This window comes from Archocentrus centrarchus, chromosome 8 (genome assembly GCF_007364275.1).
Source record: "Archocentrus centrarchus isolate MPI-CPG fArcCen1 chromosome 8, fArcCen1, whole genome shotgun sequence".
Taxonomy (NCBI): Eukaryota; Metazoa; Chordata; class Actinopteri; order Cichliformes; family Cichlidae; genus Archocentrus; species Archocentrus centrarchus.
The window spans coordinates 27,326,633-27,352,639 of record NC_044353.1 but is presented as its reverse complement, the minus strand read 5'-3'; the positions used below and the strand labels follow the sequence as shown (position 1 = coordinate 27,352,639).

Genomic DNA, 26,007 nt, shown 5'->3' with positions numbered 1-26,007 from the left:
TAATATTTTTTTTTTTAATTGGGGATTTTCTTTTTATTTGTAATTAAATATAAATAAATAAAAAGCCACAGGACTCGTCATTTAATTTTTGTGAGACATTACAGCCTGTATTTTTTTCTTTTCTTTTCTTTTCATTTTATGTTTCATTCAACTATGACCGAAACATTTTGCTGTGGACCACATTGGAAATCTTTACTTAATTTTATTTGTATATGTTTAATTCCGTCTAAAAAAATAAATGAAATCAAGATTCGTTTTACCCGATTTTCACAAAGAAGACAGCACCAGGACATCGTCAGTGAGCCTACTAAGACCTTTGATTACCACCATGAATGTGAACGAAAATAGGTCAGACAGAAAGCTCAGTATGCCTGAACTTTCGCCCCTCCTCCCTTCCTCTCTCCCCCCCACCCCTCTCTCCTCCTACCTCCTCCTCCTCCTGCTCCTCCTCCTCCTCTCCTCATCAGATTAGCCTCAGTCAGGGTTTTTGTTTTTGTAAATTAAAAAATAAAATAAAAAATAAAATAAAATAAAATGAAAGCAAAGCAAATTAAAAAAAAAGTGAAAAGAAGAAAAGCAAATGAAAAATATAAGCAAATAAATAAATAAATAAAAGTAAATGAAAAAACTAAAACAATGAAAGCAAATGAAACTGTAAATTAAAAAATAAAATTGAAAATTAAAAATAAAATGTAAAAAATAAAATTATAAAAAAAAAAAAGTAAATGAAAAAAACTTAAAAAATTAAAGCAAATAAAATTGTAAATTAAAAAAAAAAAATTTTAAATTAAAAAATAAAATTGAAAATTGAAAATAAAATGTAAAAAATAAAATTGAAAAATAAATAAAAGTGGGCGCCTGGGTGGCTTAGTGGTGAAGCCGGCGACCACATACATATGCCGTGTTGCGGTGCGGGCGGCGCGGGTTCGCGTCCTGGCCTGTCGCCAATTTGCCTGCGTGTCTTCCCCTATATCTTTCCCCCATTTCCTGTCTCTCTTCACTGCTAGCAAAAAGCTGCTGTGGCCAAAAATGCAAAAAATAAAAAAAATAAAAGTAAATGAAAAAAATTAAAGCAAATAAAATTGTAAACTAAAAAAAATAAAATTTTAAATTAAAAAATAAAATTTTAAATTTAAAATAAAATGTAAAAAATAAAATTGAAAAATAAATAAAAGTAAATGAAAAAAACTAAAAAAAATTAAAGCAAATAAAATTGTAAACTAAAAAAAATAAAATTTTAAATTAAAAAATAAAATTTTAAATTTAAAATAAAATTTGAAAAATAAATAAAAGTAAACTAAAAATTAAATTTTTAAAAAGTAAAATAAAAGTAAATTAATGAAATCATCTGTTTTTTAAAAAAAAGTTTCTGTTTTCTAGTTCCACTGACCTGTAACAGAAAATAGGCGCTAAAACCCCCCCTCCCTCCTCCTCCTCCTCCTCCTCCTCCTCCCTATGTTGAGCCTCTTTGAGATCCCACCCACCCTCTGTGTATTACAGTTTATTATAGTATTAAGAAAGAAAAACAATAATTTAGCCCTCAGGGCCCCACCTATGCCCCCTATTCAGGGCCTCTCTTTTCGCGGTACCACCTCTGTTTGCTTTATGTAAGATGCAGAAAAAATAACGGTCACTGGACCTTTTTAGCTTGCTGGACACATCTGTTTTTGTAAGATAAGTACCCCCACCCCCCCACCCCTCTTCCAATCAATCAGTTTCATAAATGTTCTGGACTTTTATCGTGAGCACAACAGAGCCTGTCTCATTTATGAAAAAAAACAACTGAACCTACTAAATGCTGACAACCGTGTAAAACAAGTCATTGACAACTTTAGTTAAGGTAAATTACGTTTATTTCCACTTTGTATAGTTCTAGCCTCATAACTCAAAAAAAAATATATAGGTTATTATAGATCACAGACCTGCCTTAGAAAGAAGAATGATAAAATCTATCATTTGGGTGTAAAACCTAACTGTCAAACACACAAACCTATAAAGAACCTCAGTGTAAATATGTTGTTAGTTTGTTCCTCTAAATGTGACTCTTGGACTGTGGCTAGGATTTTTGTAAAGACATGGTTATACAGGTATATCAAACTCTGTTTTTAGGTTGTAGGTCATTTAAAAAATACGTTATAATTGTTTTTTTGTTTTTTTTTTTAACTTTTGTGTTAGATGACACGCTCATAGGCTCCATTTCAGATACAGATGTCGGTAAGTTTTTTTTTTTTTTTTTCTCACGGCATGTGAGAAAACAAGCCATCATATGTGTTTCTATGACAAACCCTGGCAAAGCAATTATAAAGTAAATAAAAATCCATCAATACTAAATATGTAAATATGGCCTGCATAATCAGGGTGTTAAGTCACTTAATGTATAAAGTGCCCCAACTGAAAAGTGTTGAGAAAACTGAGTCTCCAGTCCCAAGCTTTATTATGCTGCATGTATTATATAACACAGTAGGCTTGTTGAAATAATGTGCTTATTTTCTAAATCCAGCAATACCAAATATGTAAATATACTATGCATAGTCATTTAAAAATATGTGATCTGTCTCAAATGAAAGAATATACTGCATTTCATTGCAATATAGTAGACTGTACTAGTAAAATCACCAGAGATGAGAGAGTAGGACAGGAAACCACAAGAGATTATAACAGTTTGGCCTTGATGGGCCTTTTTAATAAAACTATAACTTAACTACACACAGTATAAATCAGGAGCAGAACTCCATGCATGTCAAGCCCAGTGCATTTGCCATCCTTATAGTAAGGTCCTTACAGTGTGGTGACACCACACTGCTGCTTGGTATAGGACTGTAAGGACAGGGATTTTCACGGGGTCTCTGATTTAACAGGTTTATCTCGGCTATTAATTCAGACGGTATAGGTTGTTGGATAGACTGTAATTGAGCTAGAACATTATCGATAGCATCAAAAACATCAAATGTATCATGACTGGGTGTCTGATTTTGAGGGGGTTCAGTAGGGTTATCTCATGTATTATCAACACGGGGAGAGTTGGGGTCCGATAGTTGTAACCAATTTAAAGAGTTCACAGCATCAATAACAGGAGTCAAAGAGATGATTTCAGGATTGGATTGACTAGCGTTCTCTCTATTTTCACCCTCTAACAAGGCTAAAGCTGCATTTAAATCTCTAAAATAATCATTATTAGACATTTTATTGTTAAATAAAATCCAGTAAAAAACCCAATAACTCTGACATATCTGTAAATGTTTTATTAAGGTTAATAATTCTAACACAGGTGTAAATGTTTTACAAAAGAACCCTAGTGAATAGGCGCCTGCACCTCCTCTCATTTCTCAGCCTCCTTCTACGTATTGGTATGCAAGCTCCAATAACACCTTTACCTCCTGAAAGACAGATTTTAAAAAATTAATAAAACAAACATAGTTAACATACTCACCTATCTTTAATACTTATGTGACAGAATTGGGGCAGGGTTGTCCCTTCTGTCAACTGTGAGATGTTTTCCTATTGAGGTTGCACCACGGAGAATCTATATTTGGCTTTCCATTAGCTTGCTGCCCTCAGAAGCTGAGCCCAGTCCTGTTGCTGAGGGGACAAAGGTCTCTGATTGTGAAGATAGCGGTCTAACTCAAATATGTCTGAAATGGTTTAAAAAGTTTCTTATTTTTAAAGCATTTTGGTTTTTTGTCTGAAAAACAAAAATACCACAAGAAACAAACAAAAAAACAACACAACGTACCAATATCCACCTCCTCAATCAATCCAGCATCTGAAGAAAAAGAAAGGTTCTATGACCCTCTTATTCATCAAGACATGCCGTGAAAAAAAAAAAAAAACTTGCCGACATCTGTATCTGAAATGGAGCCTATGAGCGTGTCATCTAACACAAAAGTTAAAAAAAAAAAAAAAAAAACAATTATAAAGTATTTTTTAAATGACCTACAACCTAAAAACAGAGTTTGATATACCTGTATAACCATGTCTTTACAAAAATCCTAGCGACAGTCCAAGAGTCACATTTAGAGGAACAAACTAACAACATATTTACACTGAGGTTCTTTATAGGTTTGTGTGTTTGACAGTTAGGTTTTACACCCAAATGATAGATTTTATCATTCTTCTTTCTAAGGCAGGTCTGTGATCTATAATAACCTATATATTTTTTTTTGAGTTATGAGGCTAGAACTATACAAAGTGGAAATAAACGTAATTTACCTTAACTAAAGTTGTCAATGACTTGTTTTACACAGTTGTCAGCATTTAGTAGGTTCAGTTATTTTTTTTCATAAATGAGACAGGCTCTGTTGTGCTCACAATAAAAGTCCAGAACATTTACGAAACTGATTGATTGGAAGAGGGGTGGGGGTACTTATCTTACAAAAACAGATGTGTCCAGCAAGCTAAAAAAGTCCAGTGACCGTTATTTTTTCTGCATCTTACATAAAGCAAACAGAGGTGGTACCGCGAAAAGAGAGGCCCTGAATAGGGGGCATAGATGGGGCCCTGAGGGCTAAATTATTGTTTTTCTTTCTTAATACTATAATAAACTGTAATACACAGAGGGTGGGTGGGATCTCAAAGAGGCTCAACATAGGGAGGAGGAGGAGGAGGGAGGGGGGGTTTTAGCGCCTATTTTCTGTTACAGGTCAGTGGAACTAGAAAACAGAAATTTTTTTTAAAAAACAGATGATTTCATTAATTTACTTTTATTTTACTTTTTAAAAATTTAATTTTTAATTTACTTTTATTTATTTTTCAAATTTTATTTTAATTTTTCAATTTTATTTTTTAATTTAAAATTTTATTTTTTTTAGTTTACAATTTTATTTGCTTTAATTTTTTTTAGTTTTTTCATTTACTTTTATTTATTTTTCAATTTTATTTTTTACATTTTAATTTTAATTTTCAATTTTATTTTTTAATTTACAATTTTATTTTTTAATTTACAATTTCATTTGCTTTCATTTTTTTAGTTTTTTCATTTACTTTTATTTATTTATTTTTTTGCTTATATTTTTCATTTGCTTTTCTTCTTTTTACTTTTTTTTTTTAATTTGCTTTGCTTTTTTATATAATCTATAACTAACTTTGTGACTAGAGCACAAAAACTAAAAAGGTTGTGGAAGAAGTATCATGATCATCATGTGTAAGTAGCAATACCACCATATGAAATTAAGCACATTTCCTGAAAGTGAAGCTAAAGCGTCACAAGTAAAACATTTGTTCAGTATTTCTGTTACGATGTTTTTGGATAAATGTTGCTGCTGCATTATTGTATATGTTGTATTTTATTGCTGCAGCTGTTTAAGCTTGAGCCAATTTCATGAACTCTGAAGTTGGGTAGTTCAATTTACAGCACTTACAAGCATATTATATTTTTCTTAAAGTGTATACACCTTCAGAAGTAAATTAATCACCCATATTATTCAAGTATAGTATACAATTCAAATTCAAAACCTCCAAATGTGGGGATACATTGTTTTCACTCTACAACAAGGCCAGGTTGCTCATACCTACAGCTATACAAAGTCTAAACAAGTTGAGGAGCATGGGCGTGTTCACCATGCAGAGGTGTATCCTTGCCAAAAATGCATTATGCATCTGCTTCCAGGTTTAATCCAGAACGTTTATTTCTTGCAAAGTAAATTCAAGGCACGTTGAAAATCTGCTGTACTGAACTGAAGTCTTGCAAGTCAACATTATGAAAGAACCTCAAATCTTCAATAAAAATTCCATATCAAATTATTGTGTCTTGATGCAGGTTGGATGGACTCCGGAAAACATTTTCTTCCAACTCTCGTTTGGAAGAGAGTATTTAAAATTGTCAGACGAGTAAAAAGCAGAATCGTTTCCTCTGTGATTACAGTGTAGTGCAGTGGTTCCCAAAGTGTGGGCTGGGGCCCCCTGGTGGGTACTGCAGGCGGGATGCACTAATAACAGAAATTCATTTTGAAATTACACAAAAGTATGTACAGTTACATTTATTTAAATGTATTTACTCATATAAAAATGAATTAAAAATGGCAATAAGAGGTGGTTATTTTGTGGTATTACTCATTACTGCTCTTGGATTGAAGTTTGTGTCCCAGTGGGAAGTGGGTTGGCATTAGTACTTTACATATGACCGGGCAGCATTAGGAATTTACAGCAAACAGCTTGTGTTGTATTCAAGGACATACATCACTTTCTCTTGTATTTGGATTAGAATGAAAATTTAAGATTGGGTTGACACCATGGGATTTTCTGGATTTTAAGTGAGCCGCGGCACTCTTGACTTTGGGAAGAGTGTAGTGTAATTATAAAGTAGCACAAAATGGAAAAACTCAAGAAAAGTATAACAATGTTGAATTTGAAAGTACAGTGCTTGACACTGACCCCAGCAATATAGTACTTTAAGCTCATGGTTGTGAACGTTCACCCAGGACGTGTAAGCAACAGACAACAGTAATGAAATGCCGCTGTCATATGTAAACTCTCTTATCTGCTTTTTCTGATCTTTCTTGCCTGTTTTTTTTCTTTTTTCAGTCAACCTTACCGAACCACCTCCTCAAGCACAGTGCTCAAGTAAATATTAAAGTTACTGATGATCTCTGCAAACATGTGATCTCCCATGCATTACCTTGTAATAATGTATAACTAATAGGAATTTTTATGTAAACAGGTCCGCAGCCTCTGTCATGTGTGAGCCAGTAGCTTAAACCAAAGAAAGCCGGCAATGAGGGACAGTGAAACACACCTTGGCTTTGAGATAATGCCACTGATGTCACAGTATAGAATACCTGAGATATTTGCCATAATACAGACAAATAATTCTGTAAAAGTTCATTATTGAGACTTTCTAATGATGAATGTAATTTGTGCTAGATAAAACATTAGGAGGAGCTGTGTTTTGCATTTTCAGAAATTCAGTTTTTCTTTTTGTTGTCTCAGGGCAACGATGTGCAATAAGGGATACTTCTTATAGGCTTAGGGTACCTTAGATAAGGTAAGGTAACCCTAACACTCAAAAATGGTACCACTGCCTTTCCTTTGATAAAGATGGCAGTGGTGACATGTTGGGTGCTCTAAAGATGGGACTGCACTGAGAATGGGAAGACAAAAAGGGACCACATGCACATGTATGCATGCAAATCCCAAATTGCGCAAAGTCTGTGTAAATCCAAAAAAAGAAAGCAAGAGAGGGCAAATCAGAGGCGGGATATCTCAAAAGTATGAGGAGAAGTGGAAAAAGCAGGGACCCATGGCCCCCCCATTCCAAATCAGGATGTCCGCTTGGACAGCATATCACACACCAACAATGTGTGAGAACAAGGGAAGGTGGAGGCTTCCTGGGTGCACAGGAACACCAAAAGTGACGTGTGTAAAATGTAATGTGCACCAATGTTTACAGCACAGAAGAACAGTTTTGTGAAGTTTCGCACACAGTGACAGCAACGTCTCACAACACGAGAATCAATATGATGTGTAAATATGCTCAGAGAATGTTGTGGTATAAACTGTCATTATGAGATCTGTAATAAATATCCACTTTTTCTGTCTCTTTAACTTTACTGATTGTCTAAATGGATATCAGTCGGAAGCATCGTCATATGTTGTATTTTTATTTCTTATTTTGTGTGAGATCAAGACAGTGCAGGACAGAAACCAAGCGATGTCACTGTTGCAGTTAGTTGTGGGTTTTTATTGCCGGCAGCTGGTATTTAAACTTTACTGCAGTGATGTCTGTGGGCAGAGGTCCAAACATTATGCGTTATGAGTCACTTGCAGCAGCTCTGGCTCAAACAGCTGAGCTGTTTGTTCATTAGTTAAAGGGTTGGCGGTTTGATCCCAGGCTCCTCCTGGTCCAGCACTGTAGTCGGAGCTTGAATGCTGGACTTCGTAGTATCAGTTACATTTTTGTCTCATTTGATTTTGCTTTGGTTCTGCACCAATATGGTGTACAGTATTTATAACTCTAAATGCTTTTTTTTAATGGATTAAGGACGCACTGTTATCAGCATCTCAAGATTGAAATGATTATTGCAACACTGTACTGCCTCAGTGACCACAAACTTTTGTGATGAGCCATTTTCTGTCTCAATTCATGGCTGCACACAAAGTCATATATGTGATTATACACATATGATTATGCACACACTGCAGTCAAGCACGGACAGACAAGACTGCAGCTTGACTGGTTTGTGTAGCCATACAAGAGAGAAGCAGACTGAAAACCTATACTATTATTAGCATTTTTAATAAATATTGTCATTTAAGACCTGGGGCGTTTTTGCATCTCTGCAAAACAAGCCAAACAGCTTGAAGTTGATTTCATTTGGAAATGCCTAAAGATTGGAGCGCATCCCAACTGCTGCAGGCTAAATGGCAGCGTACACTGCTCATTAGAGGAATTGTTGTTTTTGTTTTTTTTGTAAGACTTTGTATTTGCAGTCTGTCTCCAGAGGGCAGTTCATTTTCCAAAGAGAAAAAAAAAACACACTATAAACAGAGTTAATTATACATTTTTAATTTATAATAATTATGAATTTATTTATATATGATATTGTGATAATACCATTAATGTTGATTCTCTTGGCTACTATAATAATTAGCAACAGTTTAAATGTGGTGTTTTTGTAATGCATTATCTGTTGCTGTCTATTCCAGAAGTATCCGTTCTCAAATAAAATATAGGATACTTGTTCGGTTGTTGGGATCCTGTCTGACAGCGGCTGTGGAAAAATGATTGATTCAGCTGATTTTGTTGTCAGGTGAGAAAAGTGTCAGATGGTTTGTTGTTCAATCCCAGGGACCGATGAAGCAAAGCCTTCTCTGAATATTTGGGATGAACCATTCCCAGTGTTGAGGGAATCCACCTTACTGAGCCTGGAGGGAATTATATATTTTGATTTAAGCGGGATACTTTTGTGAGGACATTGTTTGGATCTATATTGTAGTGCCTTATATGAATCGATTAATTTTCTTACTGAAGATTTTCTTACTCAAACTCTTTTAATGAAAATACTTGAGCGCTGAATGTGAGGAATATTTTGACATGTTGTGCCTTTGCTCAGATCTAGGTTGGCAGTAACGTTTATGAGGGTGGTATGTGTCAAATTAACATCCACAGGAAAGCTAGGACCAAAGGTTTTCCAGCAGAACACTCACCTGATGTATCAGTGCAGTGGCTGATCATACAAGCTGTAGAAGCCCTGATGATTCCTGGTGTTTTATTTCTACAGTATTTTAAAATGTTTTTGAAGGTGAGTGTGAATAAACATCAGAAAAAGACTGTAAAAAGTCTGTGATGGGATTCACTTATCTAAACTGGCAGCAAAAGATTTTACCCACAAGTCTCAGTTTGCATGATTTAGTGTCTTGAAGCCATTAAAAGACTCAAAACCTGCTGGGATTTGTAATTGTTATACTGCATTTTTTTTTTCTTGACCAGTTTTGGGAAACATGGTGCTTCATTTGTATAGTTTTGGTATCTTTTTAAAAAAGTATATAAATATATTAGAATAACCAGTTAACCTAACATGCCTGTCTTAGGACTGTGGGAGGAAGCCAGAGTATCCAGGCACAGCAAGAACATACAAATACACACAGAAAGGCCCCAGCTGGCCAGTGGACTCAAACCCAGGATCTTCTTGCTGACGGTGCTAACCACTGTGCCACTACATTCTAAGATGATATAAATAATCTGTAATTTGCCATGAACAAATCCTTAGCAGTTCGTTATCAGACCTCATATTTTATCATATTTTTGTATGGCTGTGAAATTGAATTCTTCTTCTCTTCTTACACATGACGCACATAATATATGGTTGTGTGTTCATAGACTTTGTAAAAAAAATTCTGAAAGTAGGCTACCAGGGCTACCCCCCCCCCCCCCCCCCTGCCCCCCACCCCCCCTTGAAGCAGCATCTGTAAATTGTCTCTAAAATGATATACAAATAGGGTCAGTGCATCTGGCCAATTAGGCCACTAATGTTTGTTTCTTTTTAGAGAAAAGAGCCCGCTGCCACAAGTTGCCATCCCAGGCATCGCTCGTGGGATTCCAGTCATAGCAGCAGTGACCTTGTTTGAACACCCAGCTGCAGCACTCCACTTGTTCCCACTGGCTAATCTCTCCAGGGACCCTTTTTATTTCAGCGAATCACAAAAACATACTTTCCATTTTCCATTTTTGTTGCCTAATCTCGAGGCTGTGAACTTGCTGCTGAAGACAGACACAAAGTGGAAACATTAATAAAAAATTTAAAAAAAAAACACAGAGAGGAGCCATTCATTTTCACATAAAAGCTTTCAGAACATTTCTGATCCTATGTACAGAATGGGTAATTCAGTTTCTAAAGTCAGGGGCTATTTGGAGCAAGCACTGAGCTCATAAAGCCTCACAGACTCGGATGTTCTCTCCTCACAAGCTTAAGTTCAGCTGCCACCAAATGAACTGCCGCAGTGACATGGGTGACACAAACCGAAGCGACATCTCTTCGATCTCTCAGGTTGTTCCTGTCGGTGACGAGAGCTTGTGTGACTGTAATTCTCCTGATAGGATGGTGGAGACTTCATGCTTTCCACGAATCAAAATCAAACACACATGTTATGTGGGCAACAGGAACAGGAAAATGCTCAGTGTTTCACGACAGGAAAGCCATTTTACTTGCTGTGGAGCCTAAACAAAAGACGCAGGGAGTTTATTCAATGTGTATTCTTGGTTTATTTTTTACTTTTTTAGGAAAATAGGCCTTTTCACATGCAAATCAAATGCATTCAGCGAAGAATATGAAAAAAAGGGATACAAGAATGGCACTCAAAGAAATATACATTTTACAAAAAGGCATAGAAAAACACTCAAATACATGTAAGAATCTGAGTTCTTATCACATTTTCTTCTTTAATTTGTCACATCGTACGTGAATAACTAGAGGAAACATGTAAGGGAACAACACGGCCTTTCTTGTGAACAGCTTAACCTGTAAAGCCTGAACCATGAAATAATTGTCAGAAAATTATTGGACCTTCTGACAGTATTGTTGTTGTTTTTTTTTTCTTTTTAAAAAAAGAAAGAAATGAAATATCAGTTTGCATATATGAGTTTTAATTTGTATCATCTTTGCTACTTCCAGCATTTTTCTGCAATTTGTGCAATTTAGTCGGGTTTGTCGGGGGCGGGGGGGGGGGGGGGGGGGGGGTGACACGGATGTAGCGGCCTCAAAAACTCACAAAGAACCTCATGTGTCAAATATGATACAGTTACAGGGTTAATTTAGTTTCTGAAATTCTTTAGCCTTCGAATCACTAAGTGGGCTTATTCATGATCTCACTTGTATATTGATATACATTGTTACGATTTTCCTTTTTTACACAAATTGGCCTAGTGGTGTGGCAAGGATAATGGAAAGTGGGGGTCATTTGTGACTCTGGAAACACACGTCTGTTTTTTAAATAATTTGATTTTATACGACACTGTATGTTTTCAGTGAACCACAGCTAACAGAGTAACAAGATTTACTGCATCAGAAAGCCTGATGATCAGATACGGATGATCTAAAGCAACCAAAGTGATGATGAAAACAGCTCAACTCATTGAGATGAGTCTGCAATGAAAAAAAAAAAATACTGGAAAACCATAATTATTTACTTTAACACATCTTAGAATATGTGTAACAGATACAGGAGTCAGTATGGTTATGATAAACGCAAATGGAGCCAATAAAAAAAGAGTAGAGTAGCTTGGTAACTTGGGGCTTAAAAAGTCATTATGCTCACAAGTAGCTATACAAAGAAACAATCATTTATGTATAAAATCTGTGCATGCAGCCATATTGTCTTATAAAACCACTGTTACAAAACTCAAAACACATGTTCACACACTTACGTATGACTATCCATAGCAAATCAGGCAAGGCATTCTAGTTTACCTTGTTTTTTTGTTTGTTTGGAGGTTTTTTGTTTTGTTTGTTTTTTTTACTGTTGATTTTATAAAAAGCCTCTGGTAACATTTTGGAGATGTGTAGCTAATAGGAGGTTGTCACAGTGGATGACAGGGACAGAAGGCAGAGGAGCATAAACACTAATAAGAGTAGTAATGAAATCCATTTGTGAAGTCAGAGCACAGTTTCTGCCTTAGCATTCTCTTTTTTTCCTCTCCAGTTACTCAACTGAGAAAAGGAAACAGCATGGCAAATACATGAATGTGCCGCAGGGCAATTATTCTGACCTGGATAACTGGCCAAATTTCTGAGTTTCTAAACCATACAACCTAGCAATGTTTTCAATATAATTTATAAGGCCAAGCTGCCAGTCATGCAGATCTAGACAGATGGGGTCACTGATTACCCTCGTGGCACTTCATCAGAATGCCCTTTACTCACTCTCACTCACTCTCACTCGCGCCCGAAGTGCTCCCTTATCTATCAGGATGTCGCCCTCTTGTGGCCCCTGCTGGATCTTATTGCCTTCTCTCAAAAACAGCAGTGAGTACTTTAGTTGAGAAACTTTGCTTACTGGGGAAGAATTTAATGAGGGTTGATATGCCTTCAAGGAAAGAGACTGACAGTGACTGGCAAATTCTCAGTAAATCACCTTTGGCTTATTGGGATTTGAGTGGCTTCAGACAAGCCAATCACTGCTTAGGGTAAGGCTGGTTGGATTGCTTCCGGTGACTTGTGTCTGTCTGATGCTGACTGGGCTTGATGAATAGGCATGTGGAGTCCAGTGGTGAGCAATCAAAAAAAAAAGGGTCTTTCAAGCACGCTGTTGCATTGTACTCCATATTTAGAAAGCTATGTGTTCAGTCGTTGCTTCGTGGGTGATGTTTTGTTCATCTTGTTTAATGTTTGCTGAGAGAGATATAGATCTTTCATATGAAATGTATTAAATCAGCTTTCTTTTCTTTGTTTTTTTAATGTTTTTTTCCTCCTGCCAATTGACAGATTGTTTGGGAAGCTAATGTGAGGCTGGAATTGTTGGAAATATTTGGCACCTTAAAATGCAAGTGACTCCATGAGCCACTAAGCTGTTCAGCAGATCTCAGACCAGTGTTGAAAAAGGAATGACACTGTTTATTAAAACACAGCCCAGAGGTTCGCTACATACATTACATACTGATACTGCAACATACAAGGAAAAGACTTGTTTTTTTTCTTCTTTAAGTCACTGTAGTTGACATGTTATAAAAATATACTATGTCATATTTCACAATTTTGTACAATTAGAAGGCAATTTAAATCACAATAAACATAAATATTCATACAGTTAATTCATTTTTAAAAGATCTTGTTTTATTTTATTTTACAAAAAAAATCCAAAACAAAGCTTCATTGAAAAACAGAGTGTTTTCATATAAAACACTGTCTGGGACATAAAAATTGACTCCATTTTGGAGTTTTATCATTTTAAATCCCATATGAAAAAATGCAATGCACATACTGTTATTTAAAAAAAAAAAAAAAAGAGAGAGAAGTGATTTTTACAAAAGGGTTGGTCTCACATAGGCATATTTCCACAAGTGGAGAAGCATGGCCACAGTATTCCAAAGCTACAAACAACAAGGCTTCATAGCAGCCTAGCATAAAATCTTGGCACTGACACTTGCATCACACAAACAGTGTTTGGTCTCACTGTATTATAGTAATGGCTTTAAACCTTTTCCATTACAATGTGGTAATATTGCAGCCTTGTGCACCTAACACTGGACTTGTAGCACTGGGAAGACATAAGTGACACAAGTATTGTCAATAGAAAAGGAACACTACAGCTCGTTAAGGTGTTGCTGGGTGCAGGTAGCATTGGCATCTTCTCCCCAGTATCGAGCCCCGTTAAAGATACCACCAGGGGGCAGCCAAATACAAGGCAGATGGAGGAACGGTGAAGTACTGAGCCATGAAAAGCCATAGGGAGAAAATGAGAAATTTAAGAATAAACTATAAAACTGGATTGCTTATGCATCTTATTTATTTTTTCACAGAAAATTTCAGATGTAGACTGGATTAAAAATCCACCCGCTGTACTCATCGGTTCCTGTGTAGCAGCTGGTGTCCTACTCTTATAAAAAAAAATACACAATAAACATATACAAACACACGGTCAAATGCAAAGTCACAGCAATATAACACTGTTAATGAAGCAGACATGGTAGATGAGTGACAGGACGCAGCCTTCAGGAAGGTGATCTTCTCACTGCATTATAAAGCCAATCCTTTAGGCGGCACCACGGAATCGTGCTTCAATTATTGCATTTACATTGTGATCATCTAAATTTTGCAAGAGAACACATTATGATCCTGGGGTTTTCCTGAAAGGACGAACAGGAAGAAAAACAGCGGTCAATAGTCTGCTTCAGGACTTGAGAAGAACGAGACATGTAAACGACAGACTGTAGCCTAACATAGATTGTGTTGGTGTGATGTTTCAAGTTAGACAGTGATTACCCAGACAAAACAATTTGTCAGCTGCAGTATCACATTTTCATGTTTTGTTTTGTTTTTTTGTTTTTTTTACACACCATTGTACACAAATACGCATCTTCTCCAGCTTGCAGGATTCTGTAAGGCATAATGGTGTTTAAATATCCAAGAAAAATTGCAACAGCTCATCATCCAGTCTCTAATATATACATGGTTTCAATATATGTCACTGTTTTGGGGATTAAATCCATACAGAGGGCTTGCCCTCTCCTGATTTGCTGCTGCTACTGTTGCTGCTGCTCCCACCTCCACTGCTCCCCCCTTTCCCATGCTTAAATCTATGCTTGCGCTCTTTCTGAGGCTGCGGTTGCGGCTGAGGTTGGGCCTGGATGATGTTGCTTTGGGGCTTGTCGTCCTGGTTGTCCCCAAGCTGCTCCTCTGCCCGGTGCTGCTGACTGTAGGCCTGGATGGCTGCCTCCAGTTGCTCATGAGCTTGCTGGATCATGTCTTTGTTCAGAGCTACACGGGCCTCTCCTCCAGTGGGGAAATTGTCCTCATTGCTGCCAAACTGCTGCTGCTCCTCTTGGGCAATGTTAGCCCTGTTCTGTTTGCATGCCATCTTAGCATTGCTAAGATCTGTGTAGGGCATCTGCTCTGGCTTCACCACAATGTTGTAACCAGGTGGAGCTGATGGGGTGTTCCATGAGAAGGGGTAACCAACATAATCAGCAGTACCATCTCCACCCACGCCTCCTTCAGAACCTGCTTCAGGGCCTGCTCCCCCTACTGAGCCCTCCACACCACCGTTAGTACCCAGCAGGCCCAACTGGTACTCATCCTCCTGAGGTGGGCAACGACGACGGCGAAGAATGTCACAAATGGAACCAATGCCCAAGTGGAGCATCTCCCAAACATTGAGTGTGAGGCAAAGGACAGTGACGCCATACATGATGCGCAGGAAAATGGTTTTCTCTGTAGGCCTCGACACAAAGCAGTCAACACTGTGGGGACAAGGTTTCCCTGAGCACACAAATATGGGTGTCACACGGAAACCATACAGCAAATACTGGCCTGTGAGGAAACCTGCTTCCAATACTGTACGAGTCACCAACTGCAAAACATAGACCCGCATTAGCCCTTCATCTCGGATACGCTGACGCCCATCGTGTCGGATTTTGGGTCTGGGTGTGGGCTGCAGTGGGTCCCGTGGCCTTTTTGGGGGCTCAATCTCTGGCACCTCATAGATCATGGGATCATCCTCCTGGTCTTCCTCAGTCTCCTCCACGCCTCGGTGCTGTCTTGCTCCAAAGCACATTTTCCTAGGCTTTCTGTGTGTGTAGCCGCCTCCTCCTGTCCTAACAGCAGCAGATCCAGAGCCTCCTTTGGCTTCATCTAATCGTGCAATCTTGTTGACAGCATAGCCCATGTACATGAGAGAAGGCATTGCCACCAAGATGATCTGGAAGACCCAGAAGCGGACGTGAGACAAAGGGGCAAAGGCGTCATAGCAAACATTCTCACAGCCTGGCTGGCCTGAGTTACAGACAAACTTGCTCTGTTCGTCGTAGTAGATGGACTCTCCCCCAACAGCAGTGAGAACAATGCGGAAGACGATGAGCACGGTGAGCCACAGCTTCCCCACGAAGGTGGAGTGGTTGTGGATCTCCTCCAGCAGCCGCGTGAGGAAGCTCCAGCTCATGGTGTCGCTGGACAGTGGGGCAGACAGTGTCCCTCTCTCACCTGTTCACAGACTCTGGAGAAAGTAAAGAGGGAGAAAAGGCGACAAGAGAAGAGTGAAACAAGAAAGATCCAGTGAGCTGACAATAAATGCCTCCACATGCATATCACATTTCAAAATACAATCAAAGCATTTAGTAACATTTGTCCAAATTTTAATAAGACTTTAATTCCTGTAGAAATAGCATTAGTCCTGCAAGTTTAGTGGCAAGATGTGAAAGGGTGTGACATAATAATTGCTTTAATTAAAATGAATGTTCCCCTCTGAGCTCAGAGAGTCAGTAATTCCTTAATTTGATCTGTTGCTTCATACAGCTCAAATGCAAGCGCACTGATTTTAGCTCGGTGCCGCAGTGAGGTTGCTGTCAAGTTTAGCCTTTTTAGGGAATTAGCAGACCAAACAGGGTGGAAAGAGGATATCAGTATTAAAAAATGCCATCACGCAGCAATGAGAAGGAGCTGAAATAATCCAAATAGGGAATTTGCTATCACCAAATACACACACACACTTCATTTAACAGCCTATCTCTTTTAGAAGAAATAAATCCTCTTAGTGAGCCTTCTTCTGTGTGAGGTGCAGTTTTCAGGATTGTATTAACTTCACTGGTTTGTTCTGGTTGGGAGGTAAATGGAATTGAGCTCTACTGTGCTGCCTATGTAGGTTAGGTCTGGGCTCCAGGCTGTCCATCCACACCAGCAGAACCAGCAGGTGGCCAGGCACAAGCCACTGGAGCGGGATTTCAGACAGCAGACCGACATTAGATCGGGCAGTGGAGCTGAACCCAAACACTGCTGTCCCTGAGGGTGGCTTTGGGGGATGAGTGTGACACCTCCGCAGAACTTTTCCCCCTTATGAAGCCGCAGCAGCGTATGGCTTATTGTCAGCTTGACTGAGAGGAAAATCCAGCCATGAATACTAGCTTTGGGCTTTAAAGGGCTTCCAGGGACGATATCCTTAGCAAGCAGGTTGAGAGCTTAGTTGGAGCGAGCTGCATTAAGAGAGAAAATGTAGCTATAGCAGAAGCGCATGAGCTCCAGCCCTCTGCTTTGTGTCTCCGGTAGGAGTCAAGAGGGCGGGAATGTTTTGAAGAAGGCTCGTGATAAAACATGTCTTGAGTATTGATCACTCTGACCATATAAGGACATGCCAGAGACTCGGGAGGTGGATGTCAGGAATCCTCTGTGTGAGTACACGCCAGCGTGTGTGTGTGTATTACCAACATGCGAGTGCACAACAGTTTCTACTGAGCGCATTTTTGCAGTCAGAGTAAGCAATGAAGTCCTTGAGAGAGAGCAACAACTCTGAGAGGCTGTGACCGACAAGTATGAGTAAGCAGCACATGGCCGGAGCGGAGCAAGAGGTTGCCATAAGCACAAAGAGTCATAGCAGTGTCCTTTCATCATCGAGCTCTGTCTGACTTTTTCTGCATTACATCATGGCATTTCTTTACATAATTCTTCTGCACAGTTGTCCTTTAGCTAATAATATCCAGATTCACTCGCAGACAAAAAGGGAGCTCCAGATTTTAAACAGTTTGATTTAATAAGGCTGTGTTTTGGGAGGACAATTGTATTATTATTATTATTATTAGTCTATCTTTTCTTTTTATCTACTTTCTGTATTTCTCTACTTCTCGTCCTATGATATTTGTCTTTTCACATTGAACTTTCTGCTATATTCTTGACCTTTTCTCTTGGGACCTCTTTATCTTACAGGTGTAGTTGATTCGGTGTGTTACTCTCAGTATTTTTTGCAATGTGGTCCCTTTACAGCTCATGGTAATATTATACATTATGGTCCAGCAGCATCTGATTAGTTTTGTTATTTTGAATGGTACAGATCTCAGACACTTGAACTATAAGTATGCTTACATATAACATTACACATCCCTCATTTTGAATTTATTGGCTTCTATTTGTGAATCTTTTTTTCTGATATGTGGATGTTTTATCTATATGTTGCACCCTTTTGCATTTATAATAAGTGAAAAATTCAAACCAAGGTTTAAAAGGTGTTTTTTAGTTTTGTTTTTTACTGTTTGGTGTTTTCCATTATAGGTAAAAATGTTCTGTGTGTTTGTAAAACACACGTGGCAATCATTTTACCTATTTAGCCTGAGGCTTAGCTTAAAACAGCCATTACAAATCCACAAGCAATAGAGGAACTTCACTGTGTCCTGGATTGGCCACGGTTCACCCCTGGTGAGTTCTTAGGTAGTTTGTATACCAGGAATTGTAAGGCTCCCCACTGACCAGGAGAGATGCTTTGGTCCAGGCACACAGCTGCCTGGGTTTAATGCTCCTTAGCTGCATATAACCTGGCATTTTGCTTTCTCATCCAATTTATGTCTTCAGGAGCTAGTGGGGCAGTTAGGGGTAAGAAGCTGACTCTGTGCATTAAGTTACCAGGGTGAGTCAGCCTCCCGAATAGCACCATGCAGACACAGCAGGCAGACTTTCTGTCAGATACTTTGATATGAAGAATGAACAGTAAATTGGTGGAAATCATGTCACACAAGAAAACATCAAAAAGCACAGCAGACTCTGGTTCAAAAGTTAAAAATGGTAAGAGGCACAAGGAAAGCCCCTCCAGTGTAAACACGGTGGTTTTCAGCTAATGAGTTTTGAAAGGGAATCACAGTCAGGATCAATGGCTCCACAGTCATCTGGTAAAAGGTCGTGACTATGTAATCACAGGTGAGCAAGCACAGAAATATCAGTCTCTCTTTGACAGATCAGAGCCATTCTGAAGCACAAGGTCAAAAGTTAACAGGATCACTTCTCGAGGGTTGAAAACTCCACATCACGACCCTTACATGCTGACTCAAACAGACACTTACAATTACAGCGAGCATCACCGCAGGGATCCCCTCAGTCACTAACTCTTTTCCCGCAGCATCCACAGAGACTCACATCCAGATATAGTATGTAGACAGACAAGTAGACACACTTACAAGTTCAGAAACCCACTCAGTTTCCTCTCAGTGACTTGACACACGCTAACTTGGTGGTGCATCTAAACATTAAACACTGCATTTAGGTTACAAATTACTCGAGATTACTTGGAGATCTAGACTCAGAACATTGTATTATTTTCTTATGCAGTGCACAGAATTTTTAATTTGGCTTCATGCTGTATGTGCTACCATCAGAAGAGCCAAAAGTTTCATTAACCCTTATTATTAAAACCTCTCTTTGCAGCTATATCTTCAGCATGAACATATTTGTACTCAGCTTTCATATAAATAAGTACAGGCTGAGGGCAGTTTGGATAATAAGTGTACTGTAAAACAGAAAAAACCTCTAATGAGTGCATGTAAGGCTAATAGATTTATTAGCATTTAGTTGAACTCTAATCCTGTGAAGCATACTAATGTGTATATTTATAAACTGCTTTATACCGCAAACTCTTACTGTACATAAATTATTGCTGGTCACCATATTTAGAGATGGATACTGTGATTGCATTGAGTTTTTTTGGAACTTTTTCCATAATTAGCATGTTGTGCTTTACTCAGACTGTGCTCATTCGCAGACCAGCAAACCTGTACAGTGGCCGTCCATCAGTCAGCCTGCACCCGTTACAGACTGTTTTCCCGCAGAGAATGAATTTCCTTAGTCTGCTTCATCATTGTGCTAATCATCAATTAGATCTCTCTTAGTGTTTTTAAAGTGATCGTAACGATCCGGTGAGAAAACACTGCCAGCGTTTTAGTCAGTCGAGACTGATTTGGCTGCTGATCCTACTGATCTGATGTTGGACTGATGCCTTTAAAGCACTCCTCATTTTAACTTTTATGTAATCATGATTGCCTTCTGTCGCTCGTCTGCAGATTTTAATGGCTGACAAAATTTCTCGTCCCTTTCAGTATCTTACTAGCAAAGTATCATATCTGTAATGACATCATAGCATGTTATTTTTGCTTTGTTTGGGGGTTTTTTTGGGGGGGGGGGTGTCTTTCTTTTCAAATTGAGGGACAAGAAACCCTTGTCATGTCATGTTGCTCTTGTTGTTGTTCATTTTATGTAAGACAGATTAATATTCATTTTGCCTATTTTGACTTCAAAGCAAAGCGCTGAACCTGTCATCCTTGATAGAACTCAGCAGGTGGTTCATCTTCTTTCACCAAATAATATTCCCACCTACAGACAGTGAAAGGGTTAATTTAAGCTTCTGTTGAAAGCCAAAATATTCAGCAATTATTGCTAAAGTAGAATATCACAGCTGACAGGCAGTCAAAATCAGAAGGCAAGCTAGCAAGAGAAAAAGAACGATTCCTCTGGGAGAGGAGTAAATTGCACTGCTTGCTTGCGATAAAGTCACATTTTCAATTTTTTAATCAATGGAGTTTCGGCCCTTGAGTTTGAAGCTGCCTTTGCTAAATGCTGTAGTGTGTTCAGAGATTTAATATGCTGTCCTTGGAAAGCTTAATCACAAAAAGCCATATTTCTTTCCAAAAAAATGAACAGTGTAGCTAATAATTAATTTGGGATGTGATGGAAATTCAGGCACAATTAAGTCCATTGTGTATGTGCCATAGGCTGTCATTAGTCTTTTCAGCTATTGCTATCAATATAAATAAATAAATTAATACATTTTCTATCATAGCAAGAGAGCTACATGGTTAATTGTGGTGTCTAATGCACCAGAAACACAGATCGTTCTTTTAACACTGTGGATGTCACAAAGGAAGCTGCAGAGTTATCAGAGGAAACACTGAGACCTCTGAACATGTTAGAACCACAATTCCTCTGTCTGTCCTCGTTTGAGGGTCAGCACCGTGGTGCCCTCTCCCTCTGTTCTGCCAGTGGTATCCTCAGGCTTTGCCGATGCCCTTCACAGCTTCCACCTTGTCCTCCGCAGACTACACAGATCAAAATAATCTGCTCACGTGGTAGCTGGACAGACATCTGTCCGCGATAACCCCCTGGATCGTCATATTTGGGTTTAATCGTGGTGGTTTTAGTAGCAAAAAGACCCCACAATAAACCGACAAATTTAAGTCGCACAAGGTTCACCAGCCTCTGCTTTGTGAATTTGCAATTTGAGTAAAAGATAGCAATTATATAATTATATAATAATTGCAATAAATATTAACGGTCCATAGCGTCAGTGGAGGACTGACAGCTGACAAATGCTTAAGAAGAACGGGGATTTTCTACACTGTTTTATATCATCAGAAAATCCAGCAAGGCTAAAAAGGACATTCTCAGCAACATTTTTTTTCCTGAGCAGCAACTCTGTTTAAAAAAAAGTCCTTCAAGTGATTAAAATCATGCATGCCAAGAATGACTTTGTATTGAGTTCAATGACAGAAGGTTTTAAGCACTATAATTAACATCCATTTTCAGATTGCATGGTGAATGTTTCCACACACACACACATTTACAAACAGACATTAAACTTACTTGCAGAGTGATCAATGTACGAAGCCATGAAACACAAATAAGTAGACAGTACACCCCAATTTGGGCCTCTGGCTCCTAAAATGTGCAGCAGTAAAGATAACCAAATCAAATAATCTCATAAAAAACGCTGACAGCTTCTTTTTTTTTTTTTTTAAACTTGGTCATGAACCCCAGAAGTGAGGAGATCTTTGCTTAAATTAAGTCTTTTTCATTTTAAATAAGGGAGGAGCGTTCCCAAGGAGCATGTCTCTGCGTTTGTTGGAAAAAAAAATTCCCTCATTAATAGTGTCCGAAGGGAAGAAACACAACGGAAAAACTGGTTCCATATGTTACAGGAAGAATCTCTGAGGCAGAAGCAGCCTCTCCATGTGCATCTGTGCCTTTTATTCAGGAAGAAAAGCACATGAATATTACTTTGTTAGATATAGTAATGTAACTTCTCCAGAAGATTACGAACAAGTTCAGGAAGTCTTATTTTGGAAATACTGGTCAGGTAGCCTGACATCATTTTGGATTAATAAAAATACATATAAATCTTATAGAGAAACAACATGAGGCGCAAAGTAAAGTGATGAAGCAGCATACTCACTCTACTCCTTCTCTCCCAGATGCCAGGTACTCTGTCCTTTGTCTCTCAACCTGAGGCCCCCTCATCTCTGTCTCCTCGTCTCACTTATAGTCTCCTTTACATGCTCTTAACCTCAGCTGACACCAAACAAACCTGACCTAAAATTAAAAGCGCCATTCCGACAACAAAAACCTCAAAACAAAACACACGGCTCTCTGGACGTGCTCTTATGCAGAGCCTCAGTGTGTGTGCTTAACCAAGTGTGAGCTCTTCCTGCAAGGGAGAGGAATGAGAGAGACAGAGCATCTTGCCTCTCTGCCTGTGGTACTCACACAATGGTCCTCACTTACCCCCCTCATCCCCTCCAAACTGGGTCACGGTTGGGGGTGGGGGCGTGTTTGTATATGTGGTCATGAGGAGGAGGAGGTGGTGGGGTTTTTAATACCCCTTGGAGGGGTAAAGGGAGGGGAAGTCTGGGGCTGACAGTGAGAGCATGGGAGGGGAAGAATTCATTACTTTTGCAGGTAAATAATACTCAACTCACCAGCTTTGTGAGACCTCTAGCCACTGGGGAGGAGCAGGCCAGGAGGAGGATTTCAGCAAATCTAAGGGTAAGGGTAGCAATTAGAAGTTTTTGTGCTTTTGTAGCACCGGTTAAGGGCCATGAATTGTGCCGTATGTGTGGATGGAAGTGAGAAAAACAAAGTTTGCATGCTGAAATGAAGAATGTGTTTGTACTACATGAACATCACTGAGAACATTTAAGCTCCGTAAAGTACTAGCTGTTGCTACAGCTACTAACATGAGACAAAAGCTTTACATCATGTTTATTCTATGTGACCTTTCAAAACCAAAGGCAAAGGAGTTAAAGGGAACTGTGTGGAGGTAAGCATCGCTTCAGTGTTAAAACTCCTGTCTCACTTTTTAATAACGTATAAATGACTGCAACACTGTGAACTCCCTCCACAACAGATGTTTAACATGCCTTTTCCACTCCTTATTTTTATAACGATAATACGGAGAAGAAGAGAAAGCAGTACAGGTCTATTTATATACAGTAGCACCTACAAAAACAGAGTACTAAATGCAGGAAATTTAAGCTGAGAGAGAAGAAAGGAGAAGAGAACATGATGTGTAAATGGCATGATATCTGTGAACTATAAATATCTCTGAGAACTGTCAAACAAAGTTTTGTATATTTATAATGACAATAAAAAGTCACTGTTGTTCTAGCATGAGCTAACCCATTAGAGATGGACAAATAATCATATTATACATGTAGATATATACTAAATTGGCCACTTCATTAGGTACACTTTGCTGGCTCCAGGTAGGACTTCCCCTTTTGCCTTCAGAACTTCTTAATACTGACATGACAGCATCACGCAGTCACTGCAGATTTGTCGGCTGCACATCAGCGATGCAGCTCTCCCATGATATGGGCAGTAATGCAAGAACACTGTGAACTTTCAATGAAAAGTTGGAAAACACTAAAAAATAAAAAAAATCTGATGCTGGCCTTTTTGAACGTTTATTACCAACCACACGGCCTTGAACTGGTGCATGAAGACTCAATCATAATCCACCATCTCTTTCAGCCTCCACATGCCCTCCTCACTCCTTGCCTCGTCCCTCTCCCCCGTGTCCCCTCATGAGTCATAATCATGCACGCTACGAACAATAAAAGATGTTCGTTTGATATTGTCCAAATCCACTCACCAGTGGTGGTTGCTCAAATTAGGAATGCACGCTATTAGCCTCTTTTCTTATCTCTCTCTTTTGAGCGGGCCAATTGCTATCACTGAATTTCAAAGATCATACGCTGAGAAAGCAGAGAGCATAATTCCTCTTTAAATTCACATCATGTCGCTCACAGTCCACAGCTTTGGTTAAAAAATGTTTTCGTTAATCTCAGTTTTTGCCAAGTTTGCTTCCTGAGCGTGAAGCTTTTTTAATGTGTCGTCTTGGCAACGACCTTGAATAATCTGGCATCCTCGTTTCCTTTTGATGTCAATTAATTTGAGATGTTTTTTTTTTTTTTTTAAAATGAGATCTGATGGTGATGCTGACGCTGATGTTGACAGTAATGATGAGAATGAGCAACCAAATCCTTAACTGGAGGTAAGCCAAAATTGTGATAGTTTTTAAGCACACATGCGGTGATATACGGAGGAATTACAGCTACTGTTAATCAGACTCTGTGTCAAACTTTAACATTCAAGCAATACACAGTAAATCATTGTGTGAGAGACCATCTGTGTTTCTGTGATTACACACACACACACACACATACACACATTGGCTTTGTCTTTCCCAACTCAGCACAGGGGGAGAAATGGTTTTACTCCTTTCTCTGCTCACATGAAATGGACATACTCCATGTTACTGTCGCTGCTAGTTTGCCACAGAGAGCGACTTAGCTCTGGGTTACAGCAAATGACTGCTGCTCAAGATGTCCCCAGGTCATCTCTGGGTGCTCCCTGCAAAGGCCGCAAACTTTGACCACTACTGCTGCCTCCCTTGTCCACAGTTTTTAGCTTTAATTTTAGTAGTTACTTATATAATGCCAGCTGACAACAGCTGTTATCTCACAGCACTCTATATTGTACGGTAAAGAGCCTACAAATCAAGAGATCCTTACAGTACAATTCTGGGTGCACCCTATGTGAAACACACCATAATAAGAGTAGTGCTTCCAAGCAGTCCTTTATCTGTGACTCCCATCTTTGCAGCTCATTATGCATACACTACAACTACACAAAACAATATAAATGATGATGAGATAAAGTGCAAACATCTGTGTCACGCATGCAAATGCGTGCATACATATCCAGTACTTACGCATGCAGTTTGGTAACATGAAGATCTTGTCATATTGTACTGCAAAGGCCTTTTATTTTCGATACAGCATCACAGCAAACAATCATCTCATTAACGCTGGATTCTTGTAAATCTTGGGTGTGCATTTTATGTTCTGAGCGCATATGAGCAGCCTTCAGAAAATGTGTATATATGAGCATGTCATAACACAGGCTGCTCATAGATGGATTGAGGAGATTGGGACTGCTTAACACCCATAATCCTTCATCCGGCACGCATAAACCGAACTAATTTGGCTCATTTTACTGTGTACCATCTATGTAAACACTGAAGGACTTAAAGAAGAGGCTTGAGTGACAAAGTTGTCATTTGGCTTCTTGTCAGTATTTTCACAACACACTTCCACCCAGCCCATTAGAGAAATCTTTTTTTTCAGAGCTCTAGACTGATGAGTAGCTGTTAATCTGCATTAGGCCAGAGACAGACGAGTCTTCTTAAAATATGGGTTTCGTCAAAAAGTTTAGCTTTATGAAAAAAAAAAAATTTAGAAGATGAGTGGAGTGTTTTGGACTCATTTCCATGTGAAGCCTGGAATTTCCAAGTTTAAACAAGAAAGCTGAATTTGAACGGTGACTTCCTGATGGCAAACTTTCCAAAGACTGTCTTAATTTCACCCAATTAAAGTACCACAATTTTTCAAATACAAGCTATCAAGTTAAGTGGTGGATTGAACCTCAACATCCTGCCTTAGCTAAAAATTAAAAAAAAATATATCACATCACATTAACTTGAGTGATTGCTGCAAGTTCAATCGTTTACCATTTCAAAAGTTGAGTCGAACAGTAACTGAACATCTGCACACTTTCTAAACAGAGTCACAGACTCTGGCGAAGCGGTCGCTGTAAACATATAAACAACATTGTAATGACACACTGGCACATCTTTGTTTAAACAAGTGAGTAACACATTTAATGAGGGAGGTCGTCCTCAAAGAGATTTTGAGAGTTGGACATTTCATTTCTCATTTCGTTTGACTAGCAGTGCATTTTTTTTCCCCCCCAGTTCATGCCTTTTTCCACATCAGCT

At 38.7% G+C, this 26,007-nt stretch overlaps 1 protein-coding gene across 3 annotated transcripts in view; it reads right to left on the bottom strand.

Annotated features, from left to right (window-relative positions):
• Positions 1-13,241: 13,241 nt before the first annotated feature.
• The window catches only part of gjc1 (gap junction protein gamma 1), a 58,453-nt gene continuing 45,687 nt past the window's right edge, over positions 13,242-26,007 (bottom strand). For 2 of the 3 annotated variants that reach the window (XM_030734856.1, XM_030734855.1), the window contains one exon: positions 13,242-16,140. In XM_030734856.1, coding sequence (XP_030590716.1) covers positions 14,629-16,086 — 1,458 coding nt within the window. In that variant the 5' untranslated portion in view covers positions 16,087-16,140 and the 3' untranslated portion in view covers positions 13,242-14,628. Of the gene's footprint in view, positions 16,141-22,122; positions 22,260-26,007 lie in introns of those variants that run through there. The other variant, XM_030734854.1, reaches the window with a different exon arrangement.